This window comes from Homalodisca vitripennis, chromosome 6, assembly GCF_021130785.1.
Source record: "Homalodisca vitripennis isolate AUS2020 chromosome 6, UT_GWSS_2.1, whole genome shotgun sequence".
NCBI classification, from domain to species: Eukaryota; Metazoa; Arthropoda; class Insecta; order Hemiptera; family Cicadellidae; genus Homalodisca; species Homalodisca vitripennis.
In genome coordinates this window covers 99,538,439-99,556,715 of record NC_060212.1, presented here as the reverse complement: position 1 = coordinate 99,556,715, position 18,277 = coordinate 99,538,439, and the positions used below count along the sequence as shown (strand labels likewise).

General features: G+C 34.7%; 1 protein-coding gene across 1 annotated transcript in view; it reads left to right on the top strand.

The window, feature by feature from the left end:
- The first annotated feature begins 9,756 nt into the window (after window positions 1–9,756).
- LOC124364641 (Y+L amino acid transporter 2) overlaps window positions 9,757–18,277 on the top strand; it is a 52,229-nt gene continuing 43,708 nt past the window's right edge. Inside the window, exon 1 of the mRNA XM_046820266.1 lies at window positions 9,757–10,377. Within this exon, the coding sequence (XP_046676222.1) occupies window positions 9,897–10,377 (481 nt within the window). The 5' untranslated portion in view covers window positions 9,757–9,896. The remainder of the gene's footprint in view (window positions 10,378–18,277) is intronic.

Genomic DNA, 18,277 nt, shown 5'->3' with positions numbered 1-18,277 from the left:
ATTTTTGACGAGGTTTGATATTCGATAAATATCAAATTTATGTCGCTAGTGTTACCTTTATTCCATAAAATATATCTTGCTTACTACACGATGTGAATCCTAGATGTTTTTACGGTATTTGGTAAGGAAAATATCGAGCACTTTTACATATTATTTTTATTGTGTGCATTAAGAAGAGAATTATAAAATAAAAGTATGCAAATACGAATAATGATTATTTAAACTACAAAATGATGGTACAGACTACGGGAAATGGTTATGTAAACATATGAAAATTCTGAAAAGTGCGCCGAAATCCACAATATTGACTCATTTAATTGATCTCCGAATCGTAATACAGTAATAATCTTTCTATACCTAGAGCAGTTCATTGCTGTCATGAAGAACCTTAGTTGCCTTTGAAGCAGATTGATGATATCCAAACTGACCAAGAACATCACTATCCAGATACCGCATCCAGTGGTGAAGAAGTGAGAAGATGATGCTATTCACCTCAATATTCTATTTTGCAGATGGAAGTTTGGCCACTTTCTCAGCGTACAAATCATTCAGTAAAGGTATTGCACTGTTACCTGAGATACAATGATACTCTTACTTTTCATGCAACAGCCCATATGTTGTCTTCTACTCATCGTCTAAATTCTTGTCTAAATGTGAGTTATAGGACTCAAAATCCTGAAATTTCAAGAACATTAGAAAACCAAACACAGGATGTTGTAGTAATATTTGGGCTCTCCATCAGTTTAAAGCATGTAGAACTCCGAAGAGCTATGATCTATCTCTTGTCCCAGTAGTAGGTAGCTGTTGTGGGTAGGTGCATGTCAATGTGACCAGATGAATATTAGAACCATTGAATTCACTTATGGATGATGTGTATTTGTCAAGCTTCATTTCAGGGATGATAAAATCCATAGATCTGCTTCTCCATTGCCAAACGCGGTAATACTAGATCTTGCCGAGCGACCCAATAATTTTCATTTTATCCATTAGTTAATTAATGTCGGTTAGTATTACTGAGCAGTATTACTACGTTAGTATTAAAATAATACCATGGAAAAAACGGCAATAAAGGGTAAACGAAGTGCGCAACATTTTATAGAAGTGGAATTAAAAATATTCTCTAGGGTCCAAGAATTATTTTCCAGAAACAAAACATTTGGGTTATAAAAATGAAATTCCCAATTACATTCTTCCATTGTAAATGTGAGACTCGCCGGTAATATGTAAGGAGAACAAATAAAATAACAAATTTGATGAGATTGAAATGGAAGACTTCTGTGGTAATATTCTGCCTAGCCAAATCCAGATTTCTTTCGACCTCAGCTGGACTCATCAAACCAGAGACGACTCTTGGTGAAACCAAATAATAGTTTTTAAATCCAAAAGCCCACATCTCGTGAAGTAATCCTCAGAGCAAACGTTACAACAAAACAAAACAAACTCAACAAACGATTGAGGTCATACATTCACTCGAAATACAGTAGTCCATTACCGTCTTATTAATATTTACCTCATGCCATGAAAGACACTCTTTCTCTATACAAGGTAAAAAGGTAACCAAATAATGACTTAGAGTATTGTCAGTCGACATCAGGAATTTTATCTGATCAACCAACACCATTGTCACAGAATAAAATGATAGGATCTTCAGTTAGGTTAGTACGTCGGGCATCATCGATTCTTCAATAGCTCTGGGGATTTGTACACCTGATGGATGAAACGTGTTAACATGGGTTTGGACTGTACACTAATGTGGTAGGAAATTCAACTTATGGTGGAAAGTGTTGATTCGGTGGTTGAGGAAATTTCATCTTCCGCTCAGTGCAGCGTTTGAAACATGACAATTTTACAGATTTGACTCTGGAATCTGGAGTCCACGTCTGTCTGAACAAACCTAAGGAAAGTCTGCGATGACGACGTTCAAAACGAACTCTTTCCATCATTTCGACGTCAGAGACACTAGGTCACGACAAAACTCCTTATTTTCCCTGCAGTTTTCTGAGCGTCTTTGTCGTTAACTTTTCTTTGGCCTCTTCAGAGAGCCGTGGACTTTTGATTCCAGGAGTCAAGCCTGTGACAGTGTCAGATTTCAGACGCTGCAATTTACTATCCTGTAGATTTACAGATCGCGAGTTCTGGTGAGAGGTGTAACTCAGTTTGTTAAATCCTGTTACGATGGGTAAATTTACCAAGCACCAAACTAGGCAAGGTAAAAGTCAAAATGGTGTGCCTATCCCATTGTCGAGCACAGTAGAAAAGCCCGTGGGGTCACATTCTTCACGGGATATCCAACTGCAACTATAACCGAACCGTAGCAGTGCAGATCGATCGTATATCTCATTTTTGTCACTTCAATGTGTCATGTGCCAACTGGTGTAGAATGTCACGGGCTTTAAATACAGCATCTATCCTGTACCGTTATAGGTTCTATGAATTGGCTAAAATGTAATGGAGAGCTAGCCATCCACGTCCATTACACCGAAAAAACAAGCTCCAATTCTGAAAATGAACACAACGCTTTTGTGTTCCCATGGTCACAATTTCGGTTCAGAGATTTCGGTGGTGATCGAACGACATGTTCATCTTTTTGTTTTATTACAAGTTAAACTATGAGATATATTTGACGGTTGCCATGCATATCGTTGCCTCTGAGTTTTGAATCTTGATGACTTTGTGTTTTACATTCTAAGGGAAATCTCCATGGTGGTTTTAAGAAGCAGCTGTATGAGATGTTTACGTGGAATTTTTTTTATTTCGTTCCTTCCAACGGTCAAAGACCAATTTATAATTATAAACATATTACAAGGTAGCGAATTACTACAGTGCTTAACATCATAGGGACAAGCCAAACATGCAACTGGACTTTATATTCCTAGACATAATTAAACAATATATAAAATATGTATAAATTACAATGAATATAACGGCAATGATAAATAATACATGAGAAAATTATTTGACTAATATACATGTACACTTCATGATGAGAAAAGAAAAGAAAAGAAAAGAATGAGAAAACAGCTATATAAAAATGCAAATAAACGATGTAGAAATAAATAACAAATGCAAATAAACTACCCATGAATAAATTACAGTGCAGAAAACTATAATTGGATAACAACTGTAAAAAATGTAAAAAAGAAAAAGAAGTTTATAAATGAATAACAACGCTAATCAAATATTTTTAAATAAGTGACAATGCAAAAAACTAAGAATGAATAACATGTGTAAAAGATCCATAAATACTAACAAAAGCCAAAAAAGATCAAACATTTTACAAATACAAACGACCATCCTTTATAATAACGAATGCAAAACCAGATATTTACATAAATAACAAGTGCCAAATACAACATTAATAAATAAATTAATAACTAGTGCAAAAAGGCATATAAATAAAGAAATACGAAGGAACTACAATAACTGTAAAATGTTACTACTACATAACCTTATAAATGAATGAAATATGAATGAATGAATGAATACCATGCAAAGAAAAAAATACATATTATTGCTATGCACAAAGCACTTAGCAGCAGCAGCTAGCACACGTCTTCTAATAATTGCTGCACTATCATTGAAGATGTCGAACGTGTCGCAGAAACCATTTCCGAGTCTGACCATTCTGGCGAGTGGACCGTGAAAGACATAGGAACGCTGGCAATGGCGTCTACTGAACAAGTCGCGTGATCGAGTCCTTGCCAAAGGAATACGGAAAGTCCACTTGTGATAGGAGCATCGGACAATCCAGTTGTCCATTTACCAGTTTCGTCAGGAACAGAACATCCGCGACGCACCGCCTCGCTTGAAGATTAGGGAGAAGAAGATCAGCCTGCAGTCCAGCAATAGGGTTTCCTTTTAGAGCAGCCCTTGTCGAACGCCCACTAATCTTCACAGCTTCCAGTTTCTCAATAAGACCCAGATGGTAGGAAGACCAGACAGGGCTAGCATACTCCAGGAGTTGACGCACAAAGGATGAGTAGAGAATTTTCTAGACAAGGGGATTTGTCATACCGCGGGTTGACCTAGTGATGAAGCCCAGCATCCTGTAAGCTCTTCTACATAGGTCGTCAACATGCTCATTGAATGAGAAGTCAGACGGAAATGTAACACCCAGATCCTTTATCGAAGACACTCTTTCTTAGTGGTTGGTCCTCCTCTAGACTATAGTTGTGCAGGTTTTGCACACGACCAAAGGTCATGACGGAGTACATTTAAGACTTTAGCTTCATGTTGTTAGTAACACACCAATCCAATACATTATGGAGACTTGTCTGTAGCCACTCAAAGTCCTCATCGCTGGATATCACGTTGTAAATCTTCACATCGTCAGCAAAGAGTAGAGCATCCACCAGAAGAACGGACGTTATGTCATTAATGAACATGATGAAGAGTTATGGGCCAAGAAGTGAACCTTGAGGTACGCCGGAAATTCCTGGGAGAGCGCATCAGGCAATTTTACCCTCAAGTACCGGCCAAGCAGATAGTCGCGGAACCAGGAGAGTAATGGGCCATTGATTCCATATGCTTCTAACTTATTGGTGAGGATGGAGTGGTCAACCTTGTCGAAGGCCTTGGCCAAGTTGATAAAGGAAACGTCCAGCTGTTTACCTGATCCCTTGGCAGATAATATACATTCCTCGAAAATCACTAGGTTGATGACGGTTGACCTGGAGGTGGTGAAGCCTTGTTGACTAGGACAGATTAGAGGTTTCAGAAGGGCTTTAAGGCGAGAGAGCACTAGCACTTCGAACACCTGCCCCACCGCTGATAGGTAGTTCTCGACTTTAGATAGAGGCAAGTGTAACAACATCCCTACTATAATTCTTGTCCTCTTCTATTATAATCGTTTCCGTTAATGTTACTGACAAAACAATCCCACACCAATATCGTATTTAGTATAACTTCAGAAGTCTGTAATTGAAAAACATATTAGCGAATATATTTGTTGTTCTGTTCTATCTAGCAAAAGTCGAATACACCTGTGGATGGACAGTACACAGACATATATTTTCTACAAACCCTAAACATGAATATCTTGAACGTGAACTCTATTCCTGGAGGAGTGGAGGAAAAGGAGTAAACAACATGTGCTCCCACCGATTCACTGCTTCATCTTGCACCATACCATATCCGTACAGATACTCGTATATTTAGTTTCTTGAAAACTTTTTGAACAGTATGATGAGTGCTTAGGAAAAGCCCGACTTGACTGGATGAGTTATGTAATACAATTTCAAATGAGGGTCTGTACTTGCAGATAACAGCTGTTAGTTCACGATAATCGGCAATTCGATTGTCGTATTTTTGTTATCTACAGATAAAGATAAATAAAAAGAATAAATCCAAATTGATACAGATAGAGATAGACTGTAGTCTACAAATGAATGTCGCTTACACCGTTTGAATAGTTTAAAATTCAATACTCCCATTTTTTAACGCTCTTTTACTATGAACTGTATGGTTCTGTGTCAAGTATGAGTGTCATAAAATCTCGTTTATTTTACTTTCGCTATGTTGTCTCCAACGTTACAGAGATTAAATCTTTGATTTAACAAAACAATTGCATAAAGCACATAGTAATATCACACGTCACAACTTCCTGCACTTATCCTTCAGTAACATTCTCACCTGGTAATTCTTCATGTTACAAATATTATAATAATACTGCGAAACCCCCCCCCCCCCGGAGTCCCGCACCAGTATTCGAGACGGGTAGACGCGCAACGTGCACTCAGCTAACCCAGCCCAGTTACTACAGATTGTGTTGTCTATTTTACCGCAGCACATATAAGTATTTTATAATCTAAAACATTATGCAGTTAAACAAGATATTTCACACTATTAAACTCGTGTAGGCCTACAATAAAGCAATTTTCCAAATTCAATAAAAAATTCTCCAATGCTCAAAGCATTCAAACCTCGTCTGAAAACTGCGTTGATTGCAAAAGCATTCTACAGCACAGACGAGTTCTTGGCATATCAATGGGAGACCACAGAATTGGCAGACTGACCAGGTGCTGAATAATTGGATAAATTCGAATTTGAATAAATGAGAAGGAGTGAATGTAGGAGTTGTACATTTGAAAGAGGTCTAGATGGAAGAATGTATGACAAATTTTATATACCGCTACAGTTTTTACTTACTGTTATTTTTATTGTTTTTCTGACGATTTCCTTACAATGTTAAATTGTCTTTGAAATAAAAATTGTTATTATCAAGGTAAGAGTATGTTACACTACAGCATATCTGGCTTTAAGCAAAGTTTCAGGATATAGCTGTTACTATAAGTTAAAATGTCATATGACTGTATCCAGCATGTCTACAGATTTATTTAATCTGTTATAATGCCCGTTGCCATCATTTTTACTCATAAGACCGATGTAAAGTTGTTCGCTGCCGCTCAGCCATAATGAACTTTTAAACTTGATTTGTACTCGAGATATCGCGCGGACAGAAAGACAGCCAGACAGAGATGAAATTTGTCTAGACCCTATAGTGATAGGCTTAGCCAAACTAACGCTCAGCCAAATAATATCTTAGCCGATGGAAGCAGTAGGCCGTGGGTGGGGTTGTCGGCTATTCCCCTTTACATTTCGATGAACTCCGATCATTATTTATCCTATTATCAAAGATAAGAAAATTACGTAAAACAAATTCTAACATAATAATATAATCTTGCTTGTTAGTCTCAGGTCGTCTACATACAAGTGGTATTTTTACATAATGGCAGTATCAATCATGATTTTTTTTATTTTGAATTGGCAAAACTGTATCTCCATTGAATCAGCCAGTCGGAATGTTGGCTTAGAATATAGAAATATTAAAGTATCACCCGATATTGAAAAGGAGTTTAGAACCATTTTGCACAGATAATGACTTGGTTGTAAATATAAATATAAGACAAGTATATTTCGCACTATCGCAAAAGGTTATAGTGTATTGTATTAAATCGAGCGTTATCATATAGTCTACCCTTGAGACTCAATTTTTATCATAGTTGAGATAACAGAGAAATAATATAGCCTACTATATTAATCTGGTATTTTTACTGCCAAAAGTCACTGACCTTTCCCAATAATTTTATTTATTCGAAAAGAAATGTTTGCTCGTCTATATTCGATTTTTTCGAAATAAAAAGAATAATTGTACCAACAGTTTTGGAACACCTGGAATGATACTAACCGGCTTAAGTATAATTTAAGCTATACGTTTTTAAATATAGCTTTTACCATGCTATAGTTATGCTTGTTTAATACTTTGTTGTAACTATAGTACAATAATGAACATGTAGTGTAGTCAGGTAACATTTAGAAAAGGTAAGAAGCGTAGTACATCAAACATAATCCTACAAACTTATAATTGGCACATAAAAATACAATAGCCATGTTAACTCGTGTTTTGATTGCATCACTCACTTTACGAGATTCATAAATAACTTTATGAAGATTTATAAATCCATGTATGATAAATAACTTAGAGTATTAAAGTAATTAATGCATAAAATCACGACTAAGAGCCTAGTACAAGTGTTAATCCATACAGCCTCTTGAAAATTTAAACTTAAACTTTGGGAAGTAGTTAAAAACACAAAATAGTTTTTCTTTGTGTCTGATTATATGATGCCTCTGAACAAACTCTATTTTAAATGCCAACAACACTTCGTAGAATTATAAAAAATTCCCTTTTTCCTGTTTCTAAAAAAAGAGTAATTTAAAAATTTGCGAATATTCCTTCTCTTAAATAAATGTTACACATTGAATCTTAACCAAATCAAACAAAATAATCTGATTAATATTTCATTGCTTTGGAGCTAACATAGCATAGCCCTTACAACCACTGTTCACATGTTCACTGGGCTATTAACAGTTCATACTAAGAATCAATCTGTTAAATTGGAAAACTACTCAGGGCGTTCACACTCATTCTACATATCACCCATCTCAAACCTTTTTGTAAAATTCTAATAGCCTTGAAGGAGTAAAGATTACAATAAATTTTAAAAATCGTCTCAAATATATCTGTGTCCATCACAATTTGAACATATTAAGTTCAACTCTACATGCGATTTAGATTAGACAATTCGATTTTGAAATTGCTGGATATTTCCATGGGATTTAAACTCGTGAACTCTTACTCTAGGAGCTTAGAGACAAGCTTGTAAACAATATGAGATTGTTAAATTTATTTTATCCTAAGTTAATTTTATAGTGTTATTCCAATAAAGATTGTACAACCACAATTTGATTTATAGTATTATATTGGTTATCATTACTTTGACTTGCTGTTAGTAAGTGTGGTCTCGCAAAGTTTAATAGGTCACTTGCGATTTGAATACATTTTCAAATTGAATACAAAATTAACTAAGACAATTTTTACGATAGTTAATATCAAAAACATATTTTAAGAAAAATGGATGTCTTGAAAAAGTTGTAAATAATTTAGTTACCATTGAAATGGACTCAAAACTTTTAGATTTGGATATTAAAGCCAGTCTTGTTACGATAATACGTATTAATCGTTTTTGTAAGAAAAATCTTAAAATTTATAATTTTTTCATGGCGTGTATCTGCAAACATGGGATAAGACGGACGGACCTCGCCATGGATTGCGTTTTTGCCGAAAATTATTATTACAATATTGCAGTGTACCCAGATAGGCAATTCCGTATATTCTGATCTATCTAGTGTTTTGTGAAGTAAAGCCCTCAAAATAGAGCTTCTCTTGGTCCTAGAAGGTGTCCAGATTGAGGTAGTGTGTAGCCTCGTTGATAACGCGCTCTGGAAATATTCAAAATTGTATTTTTCCAAAGTATAACGTGATTAACACCCGATGCTTATATAAACCCAAAACCAAACAAACAACAAATGATGTTATGACATTTTATTTACTCATGCGTTTCGACCAATATCATTAATGTCACATAATTTGGAAGATTTCAGCTATCGCACCAGAAACCCTTCGTATTTTCTCCCAAAAATAATCTCAAGTCATTAGAGAAATTTCAGTGTTTTTCTAGAATATGAACGCTCCAAAATGTATTCTTGGAATATTCTGCGACGCTCCAATGTATTTCCTTTGAAATATGTTTAGTTAGTTTTATCTCCATAAAACATTGGAGGGTTCCAGTCATTTTGTGGTATCCTCACTTTACAGTAACAATGAACCAAATGCCATGTATGAAATTTCAAATTTACCCATCTCCAGAGAGTACCTACGTCTATGCATATTAAAATAGTCCTTATACGTCCTTATAAGAGCTAATACAATCGACAGTTAGCGTAAGTTGATTTCAAATGAGTTTTTTCGTGAATTTAATAAAAAGATATAGTTTATTAATATAAACCTTTCTATTTGATGTTCTCGTCCGAATTAAAAATTCACAAAGTACATTTTTAGTGTCTCTTTAAGCAAATCTCTTCGTGTAAAAAAACCAAAACAGTTAAGTGTTACAGATGTCTAGCGTAAATCAGAACGGAATTATTCATACACATCTGGTACATGGGAAGCCTTGTCCTCTTGTGATAAAGGGGGAGCACGTGGCTAAACAGGTAGTTAGGGGAGGGCGGCACCGCCTGGGGGCTGTTCTGTTGAGGGGTGCGGATAGTCGGCGCTGTAGTATCGATCTAGCCGCTAGCCGGCATCGGGTGACGAAGTTACGGGCCACGCGCTCCGCCGAGAACAGCTGATAGCGGTTATAACTGACGGCTAGACGTTCTTTATCGACAACACAGTCACGGAGTAATACAACGATTTTTTTGTGTGACGTAACATTCGCGTCGAATTGATATCAGCAGCGCAAGCGCCCCGGGTGGGGGGAGATACCGTGGTCTTGGGCTTCCGTGCGGCGTCAGCGTCAGGTCAGTACCGCTCTGGACGCGCCGGTCGCAACATCATGTCCTCCCCGCCGCCGGAGAAACCCACGTGTGACGTGGTCGTCAGCACGGAAACCGCGGACCCCAACAAAGTGGTTCTCAAGAGGAAAATAACACTCTTGAACGGTGTCGCGATAATCATAGGAACCATTATCGGATCCGGGATCTTCGTTTCGCCGGCCGGAGTTTACATTTACACGAAGTCCGTGGGAGTGTCTCTGATAGTCTGGACGGCCTCCGGAGTGTTCTCCACCCTCGGAGCCCTCTGCTATGCCGAGCTGGGGACCGCCATCGCCAGGTCAGGAGGAGACTACGCCTACATTCTCGAGGCTTTTGGAGACCTCCCGGCGTTCCTGCGTTTGTGGGTCGCTCTCCTCATCATCCGGCCCACGACTCAGGCCATCGTCGCTATCACCTTCGCCGAGTACGCCGTCAAACCCTTCTTCCTGGAGTGTGCGCCTCCTTCAGCCGCTGTCACGCTGCTAGCCGCCGGGTGCCTCTGTAAGTACAATAGTAGACACAACAACAGCACAAATATACCAACTTAGGCAAATTAGTGATTCTACAGATAACTCTGCATTCGTCTAGGACTCTTTTCGAGGTGTATCAAACCAAAATCCTCTCCACGTCATAGCTCTACATACAAATTTCACTTTTAACTAATGTGGTGTTATAGGATTTTGTGTTAATATATAAACATATTAGACCAATGGTATTCTTTGAACTGAACTATGAAAGAAAAGGTAATAGTTTAGAATTTTAAAAATTTTATATTACCAATATAATATCCAATATATAATATTGCCCAATATTATATATTGGGCAATATTAAGAAGAATTGAATATCGTTTGATCTTTGTTTAGTATTTCCCACTCACTTAAATATATAAAATAGGAGTGCCGAAAATGGACAAAAATGACGGATGATTAACTGTAGATATTCAAAGTTTCACTATAAGATAGATAATTACAATAAATTACATTTTTACATTACTGCTGATACTGAAATGCGAGTAATTTGCTTGCGTGGGATAAGTATTTTATAAGGATTGGACGAACCTAACAAAGTAGACTAGCAAGGCTATCCGGAAGGAAGTTTTATGGTGAAAGTATAATCTAACACTTGTTTACATAACAGTCAAATTCCGCTAATTTGATAAGTACTTACTGATAAGTTGGGTGGTCGGCAGTAAATGTAGGTTCAATGCAATGCACGAATTATACAGGTACTGTAGAGAGAGAAGTTGATGTGTATAACCCAATGTTGTTATCAGCTGTATCGATGTATCTCACTTAATTTCGACCGACAGGCCCAGTACTGAAAATGTTGTCATTTGTATCCCTCTCGTAATATGCCTTTTACTTTATAACCTCAAAAACTTACAGTGTGATCTCAATAACGGAAAGTGGTGTTAACATATCTTAGGTCGTGGTGATTTATTTCAGACAGTATGTGAAAATATTTTTCGGAAATTCTCACACGAGAGTGACTACCTATTTTGAATTAAATGTAGGCTATAGGTAATTTAAATGCGACAATCATTACTACGAAAATTAGGCAGTTGGTAAAAGAAATAGTAAAGTAATTCGTTTGGTTCGAGTAACATTTACGTCAAACAAAAACGCTCACAAATCTTAATTTGGCATCCTATCAATTGGTGGTACCATTCGAAACATTACATTTGAAATTGTCATTTAATAATCGTACTAACTGTTGGATGGGTAAGTAAAAGTTTTACATCATACGGTTTGAAAATATTCTTTATGACAGGATTCGATGATTGTGCTGGGCTAATTTTTACTTCCACACCATCCCGGCTTCGGTGGCGTTAATTTAAAACAATTCATAAAGTAAGAACAGTTTTTAGGCACAACATTTAAGAAACCTCTCCTGAAGGCAAGAGAAATACAAAAAGCTCTTATAACTCAACGAGAAATTGTAGACATTTGAAATAATATTTGGACATCTTAGAAATCAGGCCCACCGAAAAACTTATGAGATAGAATATTTTTTAAAGCATTATCTATATAATAATAATAAATTCTTTATTTTCTCAATTTGCAAAATACTTTAACAATTTCTTAAATATAATCACCAATGTATAAATAAATAAGAATCTTTTACATAAAACAACTTAGATAAATAAAATGTTCTTGCCAAGTCTGACCAAAAAGTAAAAGCAAAACTCGAAATACATAAAAACTAAAAATTAATCTTTAATGCACAGAATAACAAAAAATTAAAAATTACTTAACAATTAATGCTTTTATTATTGAACAAAGTATGTACATATATACACATACATACATATGCATGTACACTTACACAATATATTCTCACATACAACTCAATGAAATTGTTCAATTATATTTTTAAATAGAAAAGCAAAATAAGAAAATTTAGGGCCTCCAAGGCACTTTGCCTAATAGGAGGTTCCTTTCACCTACATTTTACTTAGTTAAACAGCGATCAGATAATAAAATTTGATTCTTTATATTTCTTTCATCGGCCAATGCTTAAGTTTGTTTTCATAATTGCTTTCAAATCAAGAGTTGTAATTAGCAAGAAACAATTCTCTTACGAACAAGCAGTGAGTTTATGATAATAACTGTAGTTAATATCAAAAAGTATAAATAATTGACAAATACTACTAATTAATGATAAAATTACTAATGTTGAATGTTAGTCAATGAATCAAGATTATCAAGAGTCAACAACCATTCTCTAAGTCTTTTCAAGAAAATCCTGCCACAGTGAGATTGCTCGATATCACTAGGTAGTCTATTCTTGGTGCTATAAAATTCAAAGTTTTGGTAAAATAAGTGTTATTTGGTTTTGTTATTTGACAGTGATTCGCTGATCTTAATTTCTGTTTATAATCTAACTACTTTTTATACTATATCTAAACACTTTTACAAAGAAAATGTTTAAAACTTTATAAAAAAAATATACCTAACTGGCAAAATTTTCAGTTTAACAAAAAGTGGACGAGAACGTTCAATTTTTTTTTATTTAAAATTAATCTGACTACATGTTTCTGTTGTCAATATATTATGTTTAAGGAAGTGTCCCCAGTGCTGCCCCCAAAGGTGATTCATATAAAAGGTTACTGGAGATTATGACACGTTTATGCATAAAATGTAATTTTCGTAAGTATAATAAAATATTTTAAACGTGTCATATATTTTCATACATTTATTTTTCCTAAAGATATAAATCATTTGGCACTCCCAACGAGGAACAACTCATACGTATACTGTAAAAATACCGCTTCCTTATTCCTTGAACTTTGTCACAAAATGAAATTCCTACTCTAAACGCCTATCATATATCACGGAGTGGTCAAAAATAATTTAAGAATATGTGACTGTCTTCAGTGAAGCAATCTTAAAGAGCTGTGATTAAAATAATTATCTTAAAGATTGTACATCTGAAATAACAAACTATAACCCGAAAAAAAACCAAGTTCTACCTGAAGAGCAGTTACGGATTTAGTTGTCGCCGGGGTAAATCCTATTGTCTAGTCTTCCTAGCGTTGAGATATAAACAAACTTTACCACAGTGACTCTGCGGTTAGAGACTGAGAGACAGAGAGGGTAGAGAGTGAAAGGAGACAGACGCTCAGATTACTGATGTCATTATACTCACCTTGGCCGTGGAGATGTGACAATCCCCCACCAGCGTGAGCGTGGCTACCAGAGATAACCTCTTACGACAATTCAGTTTAGATACTCGACCACCCTCACTGCACTGTAAAACATGGCTATCACCAAATGTCACTGTGTTTATGGAGGCGGTGTTTTTGTGGCTCGCAAAATTTGAAACCGATCATAAAATTTAAAAAGAATTAAAAAAAAACTGCTAATAATTAAAGTTATATACACGCTGTGAAAATGTTTAGGCTTGTGAAAGAGGTCAAAAATTCTATAATTGAGATGAATTTTCAAAATAATTTTGTAATTGAAAACATCGCCTTTCTTATTCATCAATTGGGTACAGTGTTACCAGTATCTGAGTTAAAAATAAAATATGTCTCATAGGGTATATTTTTACAGCAATATTAAAAGTTTTATATCAGTATAAAGACCCATAAATTTTGAACTCATCGGCACGAGTTTGTGAATTTGTGTGATTAACCGGGTTTAATGAAATATAGGTAGTTTAAAAATATTGAAAATATTTCTCCATTATGTATATGTTTCTGAATACCTTTACAAAGTTTATGTAAATAATTAAATACAATTTTTGAATTGGTTAGTAAACACGATCATACATTATCTGTCCAATATTTAAAATTGAATTTAGTGAAATCAAAGATTGTTCTTATAAAATATAGTCAGATGGGTTCAAACAGAATGCTCAAGGACAGTTACAGTCCTACACCGTGGTTTCTGATTGTATTCAATGCGGTAAAGCTTTACATTAACTGTGGTTTCGACCTTTGAAATATTTGTTCTGTAAAAACGTACTTTTCACAACAGTATAAAATGTACAAAACATTGTGCGTTTATGCATTTAACACAATGAACAGTAACGGAAATAAAAATCTATAAATGCTTCACAGTTTAAATGTATTTATTAACATTGTAAAAAATACAATGATGTGGTACTGTCATGCGTATATCACAAAAAACTAAACCCGATTAGTTCCAAGTTTTATTTTTTAATTTATTATTGTTTATAAAAGTTAAATATTAGAGTTGATGTTCATACTGTCAGGAAATTACTTTGAATGTTGAGTTCAGCTCCAATTCGCCTTCCTCTTAGTGCAGCGTCTGGAATCTGACGCTGTCACAGACTTGACTCCTCGAAACTGGAGTCATGTTCGTCTGAAGAGATCCAAAAGCCGCGACGAATAAGCTCAAAATAAGCTCTTTACATTGTTTCGACATCAGAGACGCCCAAACTACAAATTACAGTGTAGCCTACGTGAAGATGCTTTCTCATTGTCTCATCAGGTGCACAATTGAGAGCACTATGATGTTTTTGACACTCTAAGGACTGTGGAGCAATCGAGATTTCAGATTTCTGCCGCTGCACTACGAGCAAGATAAGTTGGAACTAAAATCAACATTTACATTGAATCAACCCTTCCCACCATAGCTACTTTACGTGTAATACATTACTGTTTTATAGTGGTGTACAAACTTTTAAATAACACTGGGTATAAAAATATCAACGAGCAAATATTGTACCAACAGACCGACAGATAGCGATCGCTATTCTCGCAATTGGTTTCGCACAAATCATGACAACATTGGGTGGTCTTTGTTGACCACATAAAACTGGTGTTTTTCCGCAGTAAGCCAACAGTGTTCGTTTTCTACCAATATGTTGTTGGTGATTTACTTTTGCGTTTCACTTAATGTTGTAGTGTTTAAGAATAAATATTTGAGCAGATATTAAAATTTATTTACGTACATAATTACATTCTGATTTCTGTATATAAGAAGAAGTTAAATTACATCGGGTATCTTAACTACAGCACCAATTGATAAGCTTAGTTTTTATTTCGTATGGCTTTTAAGTTTACTAATATATTATTTTCTTGTTCCATACATTTTTACTCCATTAGTGGGGTTGAGTGTAATTCAGTGTGTACATTTCACTATGCATTAATTAGTTACGAGGAAATTATAAGATAAGCTAGACCACATTCTATTAGTAAACAATTATACACATCTAATAAATAACAGTTTGAATATTAATAAGAAATTAGAAGCATACACCGCACTATTTAACAATAAATAAATAAACTTTTAGCAACATATGCGTTAACAATTTGGCAACGAGCAATATGAAAAAGGATAGTTTAATAAATTGTTTATCATAATAAAATATTAATAAATCACAGCAAAATAAAAATAACAATTCTAAACAATATTATGTATTCGTTATATATTAATTTGTTACAAAAACTACAGTAGTTTGCTTAGTAACAATCCTAACGATTTGTCGTAAAGCCCTTAACACTAATTAACAATGATAAAACAACAATAATGTTAGTTCACTAATAATGACGAATTTCGGAATTTTATCAATATACTTGTTCATTATTTAGTAGCAATACACGTGTAGTGAAGGTAATATCATTAATATATAAATGCAGCAGCGTTGTTAAAAGAGGTAAAATAGTTTTGCAAACAGCACTCTAATGACGTATTGTGATTCACAATGAATTAGTCAGACATTAAAGCTCAATGTTATATACCCGTTTAGGTTGAGCATTTTAACTGTCTACGGACAATATATAATGGATACAATTAATTATGTATTCTAAAATTCTAAATTCAAATACTGATATGACCAACGTAATTCATTTCGATACTACACGTAATAAAAATGATATTTTAATTCTTCGCCTTAGGCTAAATTTGTTTACAAAAAGACCAACATACATTGGATCCAAATTTCCATTCCACGTGTTATCAAACAAAAAACAGAACATACAATTTTTAAAAGAAATCTTAAGGCATACTTGATGTACATGGCTTTATTATTCATTAGGTGAATATTGTGATTTGCAAATCAGGTAGTTTTATTATAGCCTTATTTTATATTACAACTTTTAGTTAATTTAAACTGACACTATTCAAGTTTTACAGCATTTTAATTAAAACGAATACAGATTTTTTTTACTTTGACTTTGATACTATATTATACAGAATGTTCAGAAAACTTCACACAACCTTCCGTGGCTGATAGTACTCATCATTTCAAACAAAAATATCTTGAATTATATAGGAAAATGTCCTGTAAACATAGATCGAGAAATGTGTCGTGTATCCCATAGCCGCCATATTTTATTTTGTCGAAATAAATTGTTTCCTCTAGAACCAGTAAAGCTACAAATACCAAACTTTGCACACAGATAATAATAATACTAAAAAAATAATCTTATGGTTTGCTTCAATGTGGCGCTTATTGAAAATTGTGAAAGTCAAATAACAAAAATAACCTGTTTGTTATGGAAAATGTACAGAAAACCAACTGTTTTGTAATTGTATTACTATTCCAAGGGTACTCTCTTCAACATAATCTGTCAGCACAAGCCGAGAACAACAATCATTATACCTTTTGAACTGACAAAATGCTTATTGCTCTCGTCCCGTCCCAGAGATAACTTTTTTACAAAAACTAAAAAACAGTTGCTAGCGGCTAAATGACACATTCAACGACTTATGTTTACTGGATATTTTGTTTGATATAATGTAGTATAATATTAAGCATATAATATTATAATATTAGTATAATATATTGCAGAACATGTGTACCGGATATTTATGTTTTTTTTTTTTATTATTGATGTAAGGTTTTCAGCAGACTTTCAGAGGTAGAGTTTTTAAACCATTGTATAAGATACTTGCCTAAAATGAGTCTGGGTGTCCTGAGCAATATTTTACTATGTAATATGGATTTATTCTTCGGACCATTAGTTAATAACACAATGACAAGGTTTTATAGTTTACTGTGGGTTTCGAACCACTTAGGTTTTAACTAATTGGTAATGCCTTTACGCAATTCTCATTACGAAGCTGCTTGACGCGACTTTCACCGGCTAACAGACAATGTCCTACTGATCTTTAATGATTTGACAGAGCGATGCTGACTTGTTGAAATCTAAGGACCTAGTTAGGGTCCTAGACAAGGAAACAGAGGTGCCTTGGTCAACTAATGAGGCGAAATATGAAGAAAGCTATAAACTCTCGTTGTAGCGGACCCTTGTACGTACTATGTTGGCAGCTATAACTTCCAATATGGCTTGAACGTTCTCTTCCGTCAGCGCTCTAAAATTTTCCCAAACTGTCTAGGCCTATAAACGCTCGTTACGGCAGTGCACGAATGTCTTCTGATTGCTGAGTCGACTTAAATTGCAACCATCTGTGATTGCACTGTACAAGCAGGTGTAACGATTAAAAGTGAAAGCACCTGTGACGAGTAAAATCGTACTTTGGAAAAAAAGCTTATCAGTCACAATTTACAGAATAATGATAAAACTAAGTTATTATTTAGAATGATGATCACTCTGAATTGAGTACTAAGAAAATTTTTCGAATGTTACTTAAAAAATAATTTCAAACGTTTTTATTTACTTTTTTAGTTCAGTTTAAGGAGAACTACGCTTACTTTGCAACACGATCGTTGAACTAGAAAGTATGCCGAGATTTCAGCACGATATTAACGTCATAGCAGTTATGATTAGAACCTACTATCATAGACTACTCATATCCTAAATCTCCAACTTTGTTTATTGTCTCTCTATTTTAATGAAATTAAATGAGAATATTTATTTGAGATGGAATTTGAATGAAAGACATGACGTTATCTTCGCCACTTAACCTCAAAATATTTCGTGCCACATCCAGAACCAAGAATCGTTCACTGGATTGGAGATAATTG